General features: G+C 30.5%; 3 protein-coding genes across 3 annotated transcripts; all 3 read left to right on the top strand.

Moving 5' to 3' along the window:
• The first annotated feature begins 12 nt into the window (after window positions 1-12).
• On the top strand, window positions 13-7,843 carry LOC107496273 (cytochrome P450 71D10). Its single transcript, XM_052252039.1, has 6 exons — window positions 13-628; window positions 1,320-1,642; window positions 2,796-3,410; window positions 5,852-6,338; window positions 6,468-6,787; window positions 7,023-7,843. Exons 1-6 carry the CDS (start codon window positions 55-57, stop codon window positions 7,638-7,640), a joined length of 2,937 nt encoding a protein of 978 aa, XP_052107999.1. The 5' UTR covers window positions 13-54; the 3' UTR covers window positions 7,641-7,843.
• A 4,126-nt stretch (window positions 7,844-11,969) lies between these two features.
• On the top strand, window positions 11,970-13,860 carry LOC107496274 (cytochrome P450 71D10-like). The gene is made up of 3 exons (XM_016117490.3): window positions 11,970-12,542; window positions 12,658-12,984; window positions 13,126-13,860. The coding sequence occupies exons 1-3, from the start codon at window positions 11,970-11,972 to the stop codon at window positions 13,741-13,743; spliced, it is 1,518 nt and encodes a 505-aa protein (XP_015972976.1). The 3' UTR covers window positions 13,744-13,860.
• Window positions 13,861-16,137: 2,277 nt separating this feature from the next.
• Window positions 16,138-16,731, top strand: LOC107496249 (cytochrome P450 71D10-like). Its single transcript, XM_016117467.3, has one exon. It carries the CDS (start codon window positions 16,138-16,140, stop codon window positions 16,729-16,731), a length of 594 nt encoding a protein of 197 aa, XP_015972953.1.
• The last annotated feature ends 978 nt before the right edge of the window (window positions 16,732-17,709 follow it).

Below are 17,709 nucleotides of genomic sequence, written 5' to 3' on the forward strand. Positions count from 1 at the left end.
TCTCCAATTATTAATTCCTTCTTCCTCAATCTATACATTATTCTAGCACATACCATGGACCTTCAAAACCTTATCTCAATCTTCACCACCTTCCTCTTTCTCTTTATGCTATTGAAAATAGCCATGAAGAAATTTAGTTCCTCCAAGGATATTACCAATTTACCCCCAGGACCAAGGAAACTACCCATAATAGGAAACATGCACAACCTTGTAGGATCAATGCCGCATGAATGCCTAAGAAACTTAGCATCCAAATATGGACCCTTAATGCACCTTAAACTAGGAGAAGTGTCCCACATCATAGTTACATCACCTGAAATGGCACAAGAGATTATGAAGACTCAAGATCTCAACTTTTGTGATAGGCCAAACCTTCTCTTTGCAAGAGTCATGAATTACAATCGAACAGGCATTGTTTTTGGCCCCTATGGAGACTATTGGAGGCGTGTAAGAAAGATATGCACCACGGAGTTATTAACAGCAAAGCGTGTTCAATCTTTTAGACACATAAGGGAAGCAGAGGTTTCAGAGTTGGTCAAAGCAATATCTCAAAGTGAAGGGTCCATTTTTAACCTCTCTCACAATATTTTATCAATGACCTATGGAATAGTGGCTAGAACAGCATTTGGTAAAAAGAAATTTATACACAGCGCAAATACTTTAGTTTTACATTTATTATCAGCTGAAAACTTAAGTGCAGTCGACTTCACGTGAAGTTGATAAATGAGAGCCGTTAGATGAAAATTTAGTCAAATCAGTCAAATTATCTAATAGCTTTTAATTATCAACTTTATGTAAAGTCGACTGCCATCATCATCATCATCATCATCATCATCATCATCATCATCATCATCATCATCATCATCATCATCATCATCATCATCATCAATAATAAGATCTTAGACTCTTTCATCGTAATAGTTAATTTTTGTGGTGATAATTTTTTTAATATTTTATATTTTATTACATTAGTATTTTTATTAAAAATCGATCAATTAAAAGAAATTATTACTTGCCAAGAGTTTTGGCCAACAAAAGACTAAATGAAATATCATAAAATAAAACTGTCGGTATATATATTAACTCTAAAAAGTATATTATATTATATATGTTAGGAGTCTCATAAGAAACGAATATTTAAAAAAAAAGCTTTTATTAAATAGACTAATACATAAAAAATATTGTAAGATTTTAGACTATGTCAATATAATAATTAATTTTTACTGTGATAATTCTATCAAGATTTCACATCTCATTACATATATAACTTTATCATATTTGTTATTTAATAATTGTATGTTCTTTATTTGACAATATAGGTAAAAAATATAGTTACTACGAAGTTTTTATATCATCTTTTGAAGAAGCATTGCAAATAGGAGGAGGACATTGTATTGCTGATCTGTATCCTTCAATTAGAGTACTTCTTGAAATGATGAGTAGAGACAAAACTAAGCTTGAAGAACTGCATTTAAAGTCGGATAAGATAGTACAAGACATTATAGATGATCATAAAAATAAAAAAGGTGGCAAATGTGAAGAAGAAGTTGATGATGAAGATCTAGTTGATGTTCTTCTCAAATTTCAACAAAAAGATTCTGAATATCCTTTGACTAATGATAATATCAAATCAGTCATCCAGGTTAGTCTAATATAGATAATAATTATTATTTTAATTGTTTTGTGAACCCAAACAACTCACGTTTTTAGATATTTATTTCTTAAATTTTTACAATATAAGAGTGATTAAGTATGCATAAAACTTTAATTAGACTTAATTGTGAAAAGTTGTGGTTCGTATTTATTTTTATTTTTAAGGTGGATATAATATTGTTAAAATTTGTATGTAGCTAGGCATGTAGCTTCGTTGACGAGATACAAGAGAAATATCAAAGAGTTGATTTTTTTAATAAAAATTAATTATTAAATATTTGTTTTTTTCAACATTACATATATACAAAATAATAAAAATACACAAAAATAAATTAAACAATACAATAATATATGTGATAACCGATTTTTAATGTGTACATATAATTTTTTATTTTTATTTATTTTTTTAAAACACTTATCATAATAACTTGCATACTTATATACTATTACAAGTGTACAACTTACAAGAGCTTAATTCCACCGATTTAACAATTTCAGTATAATTAAAAATAAACATTGTCTCTTCTCTCTGACTATTTGTAAATTAAACAATCATTTTCTTAATGATAAAAAATTATCCATCTCTTAGGATTTAGGGTTTAAAATTATTACACAAATTAGTTCTTATATCAATTTGTAATAAAAGATTAACAGAAATTATTGACATATTATTATCATTTATTTGGGATTCATTCGCTCTTTTCTTATGAAACTTATATATATAATATTATAATTTAAATACATTAGAATTTTTAACTAATTAATTTTAGAGAAAAGGACAAATAGGTTCTTGACTTTTTGATTCGTAGACATTTTTGTTCCTGACTATTGAAAAATATTTTTAAGTCCCTGACATTAACAAAACTTGGACGGATTAGTCCCTCCGTCTAAATGCCTCCATCAAGGACTGATCCGTCCAAATATCTCCGTCAGAGACTGATCCATCCAAATTTTGTGAATGTCAGGGACTTAAAAGTATTTTTCAATGGTCAAGAACAAAAATGTCTGCGGGGCAAAAAGTCAGGGACCTATTTGATCTTTTCTCTTAATTTCATATAATTTTTTTTCTATATATTAATAAGATTATTAATTCCTTAACATGTTTGTTACTAAAACCTTTATTATAATTAATCCATTTGCAGGACATATTTGTTGGTGGTGGAGAAACATCCTCAGCGGTTGTGGAATGGGCAATGGCTGAAATGATAAAGAAACCAAAAATGATGGAAGCTGCTCAAGCTGAAGTTAGAAGAGTTTATGGTAGCAAAGGGTATGTGGATGAATCAGAATTGCACCAATTGACATACCTTAAGTGTATCATCAAAGAAACCTTAAGATTACATCCATCTGTGCCATTGTTACTTCCAAGAGAGAACAGAGAACCATGCCAAATCAAAGGGTATCAAATTCCATCCAATTCTAGAATTATTATCAATGCTTGGGCAATTGGAAGAGATCCAAGGTATTGGGTTGATGCCATGGAATTTAAGCCTGAGAGGTTTGTTGATAATTATTCAATTGAGAATAGAGGCACAAACTTTGAGTTTATTTCATTTGGTGGTGGAAGAAGAATGTGTCCCGGGATTGCATTTGCTACACCAAACATGGAGTTGCCACTTGCTCAATTGCTTTATCATTTTGATTGGAAGCTTCCCAACGGAATCAAGAATGAAGAGCTTGATATGAGTGAGTTGTTTGGGATCACTATAAGAAGAAGAAACGATCTCTGCTTGATTCCCATTATTCATCATCAACCTTAACATTTAATATAAGGTTTAATTACTCTGTTGATCTCTAAAGTTTCACAAAATTTTTAAGGGTAATGTTATTAGGTAGACAAAAAAAAAACAGCCAGAACTTGTCTTATTAGCATTCATTAATTGTCACGACAATTAATTAATGAATGCTAAATATGACAAGTTTTGGCTGTTTTTGGCTAATATTTTTTTGTTACCAAATATTTTTCGAATTTTTAATTAGGTTTTTATAAATTTTTTCTTTTAATTAGGTTTCTGTACCAATTTTTTTTTTCAATTAGATCCCTCTTGATAGTAATTGACTTAATTTTATAGGGACCCAACTAAAAAAAATTAGTGCAAAGACCCAAATAAAAGTGTAGGGATCTAATTAAAAAAAATTTGGTGCAAGAATTCAATTAAAAAGAAAAAAAGTATAAAAACCTAATTAAAATTTTTGCAAAATTATAGAGACCAACAGAGTAATTAAACCTTAATATAAATTAGGTAAAAATTCAAGTACAGTTAATTTCATGTGAAATTGATAGTTAAAAATTATTAAATAATTTGATAAGTTTAATTAAATTGTTATTTAATAACTCTTAACTATTAACTTCACATAAAATTAACTGTATATAAATTTCTACCTATAAATTATTCGCAACGTGAGAAAATTAAATGATTAATTTTATATATTATATTTTCTTCACTTTTTTTTTGTCATTTGTCTATTTCTATTACAAGTTCTATACAACTTAAAAATAAAGTTTATAAATGGTTTACAGATATAAAACATCTCTCATTTCATAAATTAGTTTCGAAATGGAGTTAAGCTTATTAAATTTCAATTCTAATAACTTATGAACCCATTGTTGTTACATTAATGTAAAGTGAAATATATAGTCAATAAGGTGAATTATAAGGTACAGATGTAAGTTTAAAGATGTTTCCTTTAATAGGATGAAAGAGAAATTGATAAAAGTAGGATTCACATTTTAAATAAAAATAAAATAATAAAAAATAACTATAAAAAAAATTTATATTCTCTCTCTATACCATTCAATTTGTATAGTAGAGTGCCCTAGTCAACAAACACTACAACAAAAATTGCAAGCGACGGTGGTCGGTGGTTCTCGGAGCAAGTGGCGATAATTTGAAAATACCGCTACCCATGGTTTAAAAATACAAAGTTCTTGCAACGGTTAGTAACTGCCGCCAAAAAATAATTCAATTGGACTTAATTTAAAAATTATTTTATCTTTAATTTTATTGTTATATAAATATTTAATTTTCGTTTAGGTGAATCATATAATATAAATTTTTCTTTAATTTATATATGTAAAAAAAAAAGCCTTAAATGATATAAACATTGAGTTTGAACCTAAAATATCACTCTTATAGCTGAAGCTGCACCACACACATTATTTATCGCACACCTAAGTGATGAGTAACACTATATAATATATATATTCGAAAACTCCAAATTTTATATGGACCTCTGAGTAGGGATCATCTTTAATTTGTCCATTTCCTCTGATTTTTTTTTTGGTGTCCGTCCACTTCCTCTGATTCAGGCTTCGCTATATATTATTTTCTGTACCTTATATATATTGAGATATCAATCTGTTATTACTGTTTGGTTTTCATAATATATAGTGGGTGAGTAATATTTTAAGAGAAATTTTTGGAGATAATAATTTTTAGTATTTTGGTTTATTATTTAATTAGTATAAATATTAAATTATTTTTAATAAATAAATTATATTAATTTATGTGTGTAAATTTTGAAAAATGAGTGTAAACTGTATTAATTTATATGTGTAAATTATATGTATTTTGTGTAAAAAATGTACGTAAATATGAGTGTAAACTATTGTTTGGTAAGTGTTGGCAAAAAATAATAATATTTATTGGTCATATAACATTGCTCATATCTTAATTAAATTGATCTTTCAAAAAATTTTAATAAGATAATTTAATTTAATTATTAAATTAGTTTTTAAAATTTTATTTTATTAGATAAATTAATTGTGATTGTTATTTAATAAAATATATAATAATTTTTAAAATTTTCAGATAAATTCTTCCATAAAATAAATAATATGATATAAAAATTGATTTGTCCTTGACTAATTTTTTTTTAAGAACTGATCTAGAATATTATTACTCTTAGTGTTTGAAGAGACATTATATTGATAAAATAGAAATTAAATCAAAAGCATATTTGCTTTTATTTATGTTCAAAATTTATTTATTTTATTAAAAAATACAAAATTTATCTCAAAATAGAGATATTTTATTTTCTAAATAAATCTATATTTTTATCTTAGTAAAGAAAAGGATTATAAATACATGTTATTATAGTTTATTTAGTCACATGTATGTATGTGTCTCTCTCCAATTATTAGTTCCTTCTTCCTCAATCTACACATTATTCTACCACACATACCATGGATTTTCAGAGCCTTATCTCCATCTTCACCACCTTCCTCTTTCTCTTAATGCTATTGAAATCAACCATCAAGAAATTTAGTTCTTCCAACGATATTACCAATTTACCCCCAGGACCAAGAAAACTACCCATCATAGGAAACATGCACAACTTAGTTGGATCAATGCCGCATGAATGCCTAAGAAACTTAGCATCCAAATATGGACCTTTAATGCATCTTAAACTTGGAGAAGTGTCCCACATCATAGTTACATCACCTGAAATGGCACAAGAGATTATGAAGACTCAAGATCTCAACTTTTGTGATAGGCCAAACCCTCTCTTTGCAAGAATCATTGCTTACAATCGCAAAGACATTGTCTTTGGCCACTATGGAGATTATTGGAGGCACGTACGAAAGATATGCACCATGGAATTATTAACAGCAAAGCGTGTTCAATCTTTTAGGCACATAAGAGAAACAGAGGTTTCAGAGTTGGTCAAAGCAATATCTCAAAGTCAAGGCTCCATTTTTAATCTCTCTCACAAGATTATTATTATTATTCTACAAGATTTTGTATCGCATTAAATATATTTCTATCATATTTGTTATTTAATAATTGTATGATTTTTATTTGACAATATAGGTAAAAAATATAGCTATCAGGAATTTTTTATATCATCTATGGAGAAAGCATTGCAAATAGGAGGAGAAAATTGCATAGCTGATCTGTATCCTTCAATTAGAGTACTGCTTGAAATGATAAGTAGAAACAAAGCTAAGCTTGAAGAACTTCATATAAAGATTGATAAGGTATTACAAGACATCATAGATGATCATAGAAATAGAAAAGATGACAAATGTGAAGAAGAAGGCAATGAAGATCTAGTTGATATTCTTCTCAAGTTTCAACGAAAAGATTTTGAATATCCCTTGACTGATGACAACATCAAAGCAGTCATCCAGGTTAGTCTAATAAAGGCAATCATTATCAGTTTAATTGTTTTTGTGAACCTAAACAGGCCACGTGTTCAGAAAATTTTGCAAGTAATTTCTTAAATTTTTACAATGTATATTGGTCTAAAGCTAGATGCTATTACTTACTTTTAGATAATATTTGGTTAAATTCATCAAGTGAAATATATAAGCATATTAATTTAACAAAACCTTTATTATAAATTTATAATTAATCTATTTGCAGGACATATTTGCTGGTGGTGGAGAAACATCCTCAGCAGTTGTGGAATGGGCAATGGCTGAAATGATAAAGAAATCAAAAGTGATGGAAGCTGCTCAAGCTGAAGTTAGAAGAGTTTATGGTAGCAAAGGATATGTGGATGAATCAGAATTGCACCAATTGATATACCTTAAGTCTATCATCAAAGAAACCTTAAGGTTACATCCATCTTTGCCATTGTTAGTTCCTAGAGAGAACAAAGAACCATGCCAAATCAAAGGGTATCAAATTCCAGCCAATTCTAGAATTATTATCAATGCTTGGGCAATTGGAAGAGATCCAACGTATTGGGTTGATGCCATGGAATTTAAGCCTGAGAGGTTTGTTGATAATTATTCAATTGATAGTAGAAGCACAAACTTTGAGTTTATTCCATTTGGTGGTGGAAGAAGAATGTGTCCCGGGATTGCATTTGCTACACCAAACATGGAGTTGCCACTTGCTCAACTTCTTTACCATTTTGATTGGAAGCTTCCCAAGGGAATCAAGAATGAGGAACTTGATATGACTGAGTTGTTTGGGATCACTATAAGAAGAAGAAATGATCTCTGTCTGATCCCCATTATTCATCATCAACCTTAACAATTAATATAAATTAGGTGAAACTCAGGTGCACAGTTAACTTCACAAGTTGATAGTTGAGAATCGTTAAATAATTTGACAAGTTTAACTAAATTGTTATTTAGCAGCTGAGTTTTCAACTATAAATTATCTCTAGCGTGAGAAAATTAAAGGAGTGAGTTTATATATTATATTTTAGAGTAATTCTCCACATTCAAGCAATTTTACATCTAAATTCATCCAAGTGATTTGAGTTAAGTGTTTTTTTCCCCTTTTTTTGCTCCCTTTTTTGCGCTTCTTCTTCTTCTTTTTCCCTTTTTTCTTTCTCCCTGCACTTCTTCTTCTCCTCCTCCTCCTCTTTCTTATTAGAGGTAAGTATTGTTTTGGTTCCTAACGTTGAGGTTGAAAATCGAAACTGTCCCTCATCTAATTTTCGATTTAAAATCATCCTTAATGTTTTTTTTTCGTATTTAAATCATCTTTTTTATTTTTTTTTTGGATAAAAATACCCTCACAACGCTGTTTTATTTTTTAATTTTATAATTTTTTTAAAGCAGGGGTAGTTTAGGAATAAAATTAAAAATTTAAATAAAAAGTACGATTTAATATAAAAAAACGTTTAGGACGATTCTAAATCGAAAATTAGATGAGGAACAGTTTCGATTTTCAGCGTCAACGTTAGGGACCAAAACAATACTTACTCCTTCTGATTATTTTTCAATTTTGTTACCGTCGTCACCAACAACACCTCCTCCTCCTCCTCCTATTGGAATTTTGTCTCCTCCTTCCTTTTCATCCATCTCCCCATCATCATCATCATCATCATCATCATCATCATCATCATTGTCTTCTTCGAATACGTATCGTCATTATCGTTATCATCGAATTCGAATTTATATAATGAATAATTTCTGGTTCATTTGATATTATACAATGGTTTTATTTTGAACTAATTTTTGGTACATTGGAGATGCAGGTGTTTCTGAAACGAATTTATATAACGTACAATTTTTTGTTCATTTGGTATTATACAGTGGTTTCGTTTTGTAATATTTTTGGTTCATTCGAGACGCAAGTGTTTCTGAATTCGAATTTATATAATGTATAATTTTTGGTTCATTTGGTATTATACAATGGTTTCATTTTGATAATATTTTCGGTTCATTCGAGACGCAGGTGTTTCTGATTTGAATTTATGTAATGGATATTTTCGGTTCATTTGGCATTATACGATGGTTTTATTTTGATAATATTTTGGGTTCATTCAATCGCTACAGAGAATCAGAATCCATAAAAATGTTAGTAAATGTTGGTGATGATAATAATGATGATAGAGGAGGAAAAAGAAAAGGAAGGAGGAGATCAAAGAAATTCAAATAAAAAAGAAACAGGAGGAAGAGGAGAAGGAGGAGAAGGAGATGAATGTGGTGGTATAATGGTGGTGACGATGACGATAATGAAAAAAAGATGAAAGAGGAGGAGGAGGAGGAGGAGGAGGAGGAGGAGGACAAAGTCCCACAGCGTAAACTAAATGACTTGAATGAACTTACAAGTAAAATTGCTTGGATGTGTAGCAAAATTCTATATTTTATTCACCCTCTTTTTTATCATTTGTCTATTTCTATTACAAGTTCTATATATCTCTCAAAAATAAAATTTATAAATAGTTCATAGGTATAAAGCATCTCGTTTTTTAGATATTCTCCACATCCAAATAATTTTGGCATCCAAGTTCATCCAAGCAATTTTAGGTCACGCGCTTCTTTTTTTTTCCTCTCTTCTCCCCCGTTCTTCTTCTTCTTCTTCTTCTTCTTCTTCTTCTTCTTCTTCTTCTTCTTCTTCTTCTTCTTCTTCTTCTTCTTCTTCTTCTTCTTCTTCTTCTTCTCACGCTCGTTTACGTACAGAGTGTCTTCTTCTTCGCTTTCGTCCTCCTCCTCATTCTCCTCCTTCTTTTTCGCGTTCCTTCTTCTTCACGTGTTTTCTCCTTATCGTCATTCTTTTGTTGTTGTTGTTGTATTTTTCTTGTCTTTTTCTCCTTCTCTCCCTGGTGAAGAAGCAGTGGAAGGTGAGGAGGAAGAGTTTTGAATTTTGTAGAATATAAATGAACCGAAATGACCAACACCCCTGAACCGAACACCAATCATGTGCTGAATAAAACGTGATAAACATTCAATCAGCAAGAAAAATATTTCTGCATATACAAGGACTCAACTGAACACACTAACAATCAAGTGAATCAAAATGAGCAACTCCACTGTACCAACACTATTGATGTTCTGAATAAAATGTGATAAACATTTAATCATCAAGAAAAATATTTTTACATGCACAAGGACTCAACTGAACACACTAACAATCAAATGAATCAAAATGAGCAACTCCACTGAACCGAGCAACATTCATGTGCTGAATAAAACGTCATAAACATTAAATCATCAAGAATAGCATTTTTTCATGCAAAAAAGTCAACTGAATACATAACAATCAGGTGAACCGAAATGACCAACACCACTGAACTGAACACCAATCATATGCTGAATAAAACGTGATAAACATTCAATCAGCAAGAAAAATATTTTTGCATGCACAAGGATTCAACTGAACACACTAACAATCAAATGAATCAAAATGAGCAACTCCACTGAACCAACACTATTGACGTTCTGAATAAAACGTGATAAACATTTAATCATTAAGAAAAATATTTCTAGATGCACAATGACTCAACTGAACACACTAACAATCAAGTGAATCAAAATGAGCAACTCTACTAAATCAAGCAACATTCATGCGTTGAATAAAACGTCATAAACATTAAATCATCAAGAATAGCATTTTTTCATGCAAAAGAAGTCAAATGAACACATAACAATCAGGTAAAACGAAATGACCAACACCACTGAACCGAACACCAATCATGTGCTGAATAAAACATGATAAACATTCAATCTGTAAAAAAAATATTTCTGCATGCAGAAGGACTTAACTGAACACATTAACAATCAAGTGAATCAAAATGAGTAATTCCACTTAACCGAGCAAAATGTTGGTGTTGTTGGTGATGACTATAACGAAAGAAGAATTTGTGTGCGCAAAGAAGAAGAAGAAGTAAAAGAAGAACCTACGTGCGCAAATTTGAAAAAAGAAAGAGGAGGAGGAAGAGAAGGAGGAAGAGGAGAAGGAGGAAACGGAAAAGGAGAAGACAAAAACGAAGACGAAGAGTTACGTTATGAAATGCGCGTGTGATCACGCTCTTTTAATGAGAGTGATTTTTGTTGGTGTTGCGCCTATTTGGATGAACTTGGATGAAAAAAATACTTAAATGGGTAGCAAGTCACTTTTCATAAATTAGTTTCGAAGTGGAGTTAAGCTTATTAAATTTCAATTCTAATAACTTATGATCAACCAACACTAGAGCAAAAATTGCAAGCGATGGTGGTTCTCGGTTCGAGTCACGATGGTTTAAACCGCTGTTAGATGCCAACCGTTGTGGTTCGAAAAACGCAAATAGATAAACCATCCACAATAGAAACGGTGGTAGTTTTGTGTATAACCGTTAGGATAACTATCGCACAAGACACATAGCAAGTGGCGACAGTACAAAACTACCGCTATGCATGCAATGGTTTTAAAAAATGCAAAGTTCTTAAGACGGTTGGTAACGGCCACCAAAAAATAATTCAAATGGACTTATAATTTAAATTATATTAATTTATGTGCGTAAAATTTTGATAAATATAGATGTAAATTATTATATGTTTTTTGTGTATAAAACAATAAAACATATATAAATATTGGTGCAAATTATTATTGGCTAAGTATTAGTCAAAAATAATAACATTTATTGGCTATATAACATTGTTCATATCTTATATCGATCTTTCAAAAATTTTTAATAAGATAATTTAATTTTATTGTTAGATAAATTATCTTTTTTATTGTTATTTAATAAAATATATAATAATTTTTAAAAATTTTAGATAAATTCTTCCATAAAATAAATAATATGATATAAAAATTGATTTGTCCTTGACTAATTTTTTTTAAGAATTGATCCAGAATATTATTACTCTTAGTGTTTGATAAGACATTATATTGATAAAATAGAAATTAAATCAAAAGCATATTTTCTTTTATTTATGTTTAAAATTTATTTATTTTATTAAAAAATACAAAATTTATCTCAAAATAGAGATATTTTATTTTCTAAATAAATCTATAATTTTATTTTAGTAAAGAAAAGGATTATAAATACATGTTATTATAGTTTATTTAGTCACATGTATGTGTCTCTCCAATTATTAGTTCCTTCTTCCTCAATAATCAATACATTATTCTACCACACATACCATGGATCTTCAGAGCCTTATCTCTATCTTCACCACCTTCCTCTTTCTCTTAATGCTATTGAAATCAACCATCAAGAAATTTAGTTCTTCCAAGGATGTTACCAATTTACCCCCAGGACCAAGAAAACTACCCATCATAGGAAACATGCACAACCTTGTAGGATCAATGCCCCATGAATGCCTAAGAAACTTAGCATCCAAATATGGACCCTTAATGCATCTTAAACTAGGAGAAGTGTCCCACATCATAGTTACATCACCTGAAATGGCACAAGAGATTTTGAAGACTCAAGATCTCAATTTTTGTGATAGGCCAAACCTTCTCTTTGCAAGAGTCATGACTTACAATCGCACAGACATTGCTCTTGGACCCTATGGAGATTATTGGAGGCATGTACGAAAGATCTGCAACATGGAGTTATTAACAACAAAGCGTGTTCAATCTTTTAGGCACATAAGAGAAGCAGAGGTTTCAGAGTTGGTCAAAGCAATATCTCAAAGTCAAGGCTCCATTTTCAATCTCTCTCACAAGATTTTATCAATGACCTATGGAATAGTGGCAAGAATAGCATTTATCAACGTAATAATTAACTTTTATGATAAGAATTCTACAAGATTTTATATCTCATTACATATATTTCTATCATATTTGTTATCTAATAATTGTATGACTTTTATTTGACAATATAGGTAAAAGATATAGCTATCAAGAATTTTTTATATCATCTATGGAGAAAGCAATTCAAATAGGAGGAGGAAATTGCATTGCTGATCTGTATCCTTCAATTAGAGTACTGCTTGAAATGATGAGTACAGACAAGGCTAAGCTTAAGGAACTGTATATAAAGACTGATAAGGTATTACAAGACATCATAGATGATCATAGAAATAAAAAAGATGGCAAATTTGAAGAAGAAGAAGAAGGTAGTGAAGATCTAGTTGATGTTCTTCTCAAGTTTCAACAAAAAGATTCTGAATATCCTTTGACTGATGACAACATCAAAGCAATCATTCAGGTTAGTCTAATAAAAGCAATTATTATCAGTTTAATTGTTCTTGTGAACCTAAACAGGTCACGTGTTCATCAAGTGTAAATATATATGCATATTAATTTAACAAAACCTTTATTATAAATTCATAATTTAATCCATTTGCAGGACATATTTACTGCTGGTGGAGAAACATCCTCAGCGGTTGTGGAATGGGCAATGTCTGAATTGATAAAGAATCCAAAAGTGATGGAAAGAGCACAATCTGAAGTTAGAAGGGTTTATGGTAGCAAAGGGTATGTGGATGAATCAGAATTGCACCAATTGACTTACCTTAAGTCTATCATCAAAGAAACCTTAAGATTACATCCACCTGTGCCTTTGTTACTTCCGAGAGAGAACAGAGAATCATGCCAAATCAAAGGGTATCAAATTCCATCAAATTCTAGAATTATTATCAATGTTTGGGCAATTGGAAGAGATCCTAGGTATTGGATTGATGCCATGGAATTTAAACCTGAGAGATTTGTTGATGATTATTCAATTGATAATAGAGGCACAAACTTTGAGTTTATTCCATTTGGTGGTGGAAGAAGAATGTGTCCCGGAATTGCATTTGCTTCACCAAACATGGAGTTGCCACTTGCTCAATTTCTTTACCATTTTGACTGGAAGCTTCCCAATGGAATCAAGAATGAGGAACTTGATATGACTGAGTTGTTTGGGATGAGTATAAGAAGAAGAAATGATCTCTGCTTGATTCCCATTATTCATCATCAACCTTAACAATTAATATAAATTAGATGAAAATTCAGGTATTGTTAACTTCATGTGAAGTTGATAGTTAATAGTTGTTAAATATTTTGACAAGTTTAACTAAATTATTATTTAGTTAAACTATTATTTAGCGACTAAGTTTTCACCTATAAATTATTTCCTGCGTAAGAAAATAAAAAAAGTGATTTTATATATTATATTTTGTTCAACTTTTTTTTTATCATTTATCTATTTCTATTACAAGTTCTATATATCTCTCAAAAATAAAGTTTATAAATAGTTCATAGGTATAAAGCATCTCTCGTTTCATAAATTATAGTTTCGAATTCAAGTGGAGTTAAGCTTATTAAATTTCAATTCTAATAACTTATGAATCCATTGTTATTACATTATTGAGTTAATACCCAAAATCATTCCTGAAAGATCACGCGATTTTCATTTTCGTTCTTGAATGATTTTTTTAATCAAATTAGTCCCTGAATGATTTTTTTTTAAAATCACGTTCATCCTTCCGTTAACTTCTTCACGCTACGGTTAACAATCTGCTGATCTGAAACGTGAAGTGGCAATACGAATTGCACCTGACATGCCGTGTGTGTTGCTGATGAGATATGTTTAGCAAAATGTATCAATTTAGTTCCTGAATCTCAATTAAATAAACCCTAATTCCCATCTTCCCATGAATATGATGCATTTCTTGAGTGTTGTTGTAGATCCAGCAACTATTGAAGGAGGAAAAAATCAATTTCGGCACCATGATGGAAAGCGGAAGTGGAGGACTCGATGATGGGTTGCCGTTGCACTCACATAATAGCTATGCTTCGAGCTCGTCCATGCGAAAAAGAAGAAAAAAAGATGAGAAAATCGTTGTATTAGCAACCACTGCAACTTTTTCTTCAAGTAAATAGTTCTATAATTCAACTACTTCATACTTTATTGTATATGCTTTCTCACTCACTGATCAAATCCCATTAAGATGTAATTACAAAAAATACCTTCCTTTTCTATCATTAATTATGTTTTGGTCATTAAGATCTTTAGTTTCTTATTTTCATGTTTTCTTTTTTTTAAGAAGAAGATTGATGCCTTTTTATTAGAAACTGCATAACATAAGCCAGTGCAAAGTTTTAAGGTCCTCAAGTTTAGTGCAATTAGTTCCAACTTATTACTTGTATGCTTAGCAACCATTTTGCTACTATAAGATAGAACACATCCAGATTAGGATAAAAATTAAAAAGAGCAAACAGACACTCACTCTATGATTGAAAAATTAACTGATTTAATGATACATGAAAATGTACAACTTGCTTCATTTACAATATTGTTATTATTACATTTTAGCAAATATCTGATATTTTTTTCATTTTGTGCATACTTTATAAGGAGTCAAGAAAAATACTCCTACCTTTAGCTTGGGCAAAGTTTAAGAGGGTAAATATGCAGTTGATTTCCATGCCCAGTTATTCATGTTACAAGCCTTATCCCGGTTATCTCAATGTAATTCACTGAAAATGCTTATAAGGGAGGAAACAGAACTTTTTATGTAATCAAAAGAGAAGAACAAGATTCTACCTTATGTAATGATGCCACTCTTTTCTCCTGTTGCATGAGTATAACAGAAATAGGAGCTACATATTTTATATATCTAAAGTATAAAGAGAGTTAGAGACAGAACAGAACAGAATGTACTGCTCTATGGGAGAAATTGAATAATTCTTTGTAGTAACTTAGTTGTATTTATTCTATAGTCTGAAAAATGTTAATGGAATAGAGTTAATTTTGTCCATGTTAGAAATAGAGATTAAACTGGAGAAAGGATGGTATATTATTGAGTATATTCAAGTTGTCTGGTATGATACACTATAAAAAGGTATTTATAGAAGCTAAGAGAATCGTAATAATAAAGACGTAATATTCTATAATAAATATTTAGATATACTAATTGATCCTAATTATATTCTAACATCCTCCCTCAAACTCAAGTGATGAAACTTATTTAAAACAGCGAAATAAAGAGAAAAAAATTGCAAAAACGAATAAAACGGGTGCAGATGGAACTATCGGAAGGAAGCACAGATAGAACTACTTGTCTGAAGGAAGCACAAATGGAACTGCCGCTAATTTGAAGGAAGTGTAGATGGAACTGCCGCTTGTATGAAGGAAGTGCAGACAGAACTGCCGCTTGTCTGAAGGAAGCGCAGACGAAACTGCCGCTTGTCTAAAGGAAGCGCAGACAAAACTGCCGCTATCTGAAGGAAGCGCAGACGAAACTGCCGCTTGTCTAAAGGAAGCGCAGACAAAACTGCCGCTATCTGAAGGAAGTGCAGACGAAACTGCCGCTAGAAGTGTAGAAACATATTTCTTGGTGGTGGAGAAACATCCTCATCAGTTGTGGAATGGGCAATGGCTGAAATAATAAAGAAACCAAAAGTGATGGAAAGAGCACAATCTGAAGTTAGAAGTGTTTATGGTAACAAAGGCTATGTGGATGAATCAGAATTGCACCAATTGACATACCTTAAGTGTGTCATCAATGAAACCTTAAGGTTACATCCACCTGTGCCATTGTTGATTCAAAGAGAGAACAAAGAACCATGCCAAATCAAAGGGTATCAAATTCCAGCCAATTCTAGAATTATTATCAATGCTTGGGCAATTGGAAGAGATCCAAGGTATTGGGTTGATGCCATGGATTTTAAGCCTGAGAGGTTTGTTGATGATTATTTAATTGATAATAGAGGCACAAACTTTGAATTTATTCCATTTGGTGGTGGAAGAAGAATGTGTCCCGGGATTGCATTTGCTTCACCAAACATGGAATTACCACTTGCTCAATTTCTTTACCATTTTGATTGGAAGCTTCCCGATGGAATCAAGAATGATGAACTTGATATGACTGAGTTGTTTGGGATCACCACAAGAAGAAGAAATCATCTCTGTTTGATTCCCATTATTGTCAAGGATATGCATAAAGACAACAATGTAATTAGTAGTTAGGATTATTAGTTACATGTAGTTAGCCTTGGTGGTTTGTTAGGTAATTCTGTTAGTAATTCTATTTGATTCTGTTTTTATTCTAATATTGTGAGTAACCTATGTAAGCTCTTTATGAGGCTAAACTCTCCTATGGTCAATAACAAAATTTCCATTTCCTTCTTTTACTAATGTGTGATTAAATAGTTCTTTCTCTCTAAGCCTTCACTTATTTCTTACACACACTGCATATTCTTCAATATCACTTTATAGTATCAAGAGCATAGGTTCAGATCCGAACAGCACTTGAGGGAAACAGGGATTAATTGCATAAGAAAATATCTCCAAGATTAAACAAGTTGCAGATACTCTTACTATCCTTGGTAGCTCTGTCACTTCTGAAGAACATATGGATGCAATTCTTGAGAGATTGAATTAGGATTAACAGATGCTTATCCCTACAATAATGTATGATCAAACAAATCTCCCTTCTTGTTCGGATTACACAGATCTAAAATATAAATATACATTAAAAATAAATGAAATTATATATGTATTTATATGTAAATATTAGTGGTTAATTTTAATATACAGAAAATATTTTTAATTTTTTTATTAGATTGGTCTAGTGGTTAGTTTGTGTAAATAAGTGTTGGGAATTCGAATTTTGTATTGTGCATGTAGCAAAGTTAACATAAACTCTTAAATGAAGCTCTAATCTGTGAAGGATTAGTCCTTGGTCTATTGGGTTAAGGAATTCTGTGAAAACAAAAAAAATCTCTATCTTAAATTAAAACTTTATAATTAAATCCTTTTTAAGTATTTTTTTCTGTTAAAAAGTATATATTTTTAAATATTTTTTTGTTTACCGATACATTAAGAGTACTATATAAAAAGACAATTTACTTAATATTATTAAAATAATAAAATTCTAACTTTTTGAATAATACAAATTAACCATTTGATTTATAAACATCATATATATCCAAAACAGTAAGTTCT

Source organism: Arachis duranensis, chromosome 7 (assembly GCF_000817695.3).
Source record: "Arachis duranensis cultivar V14167 chromosome 7, aradu.V14167.gnm2.J7QH, whole genome shotgun sequence".
Classification (NCBI taxonomy): Eukaryota; Viridiplantae; Streptophyta; class Magnoliopsida; order Fabales; family Fabaceae; genus Arachis; species Arachis duranensis.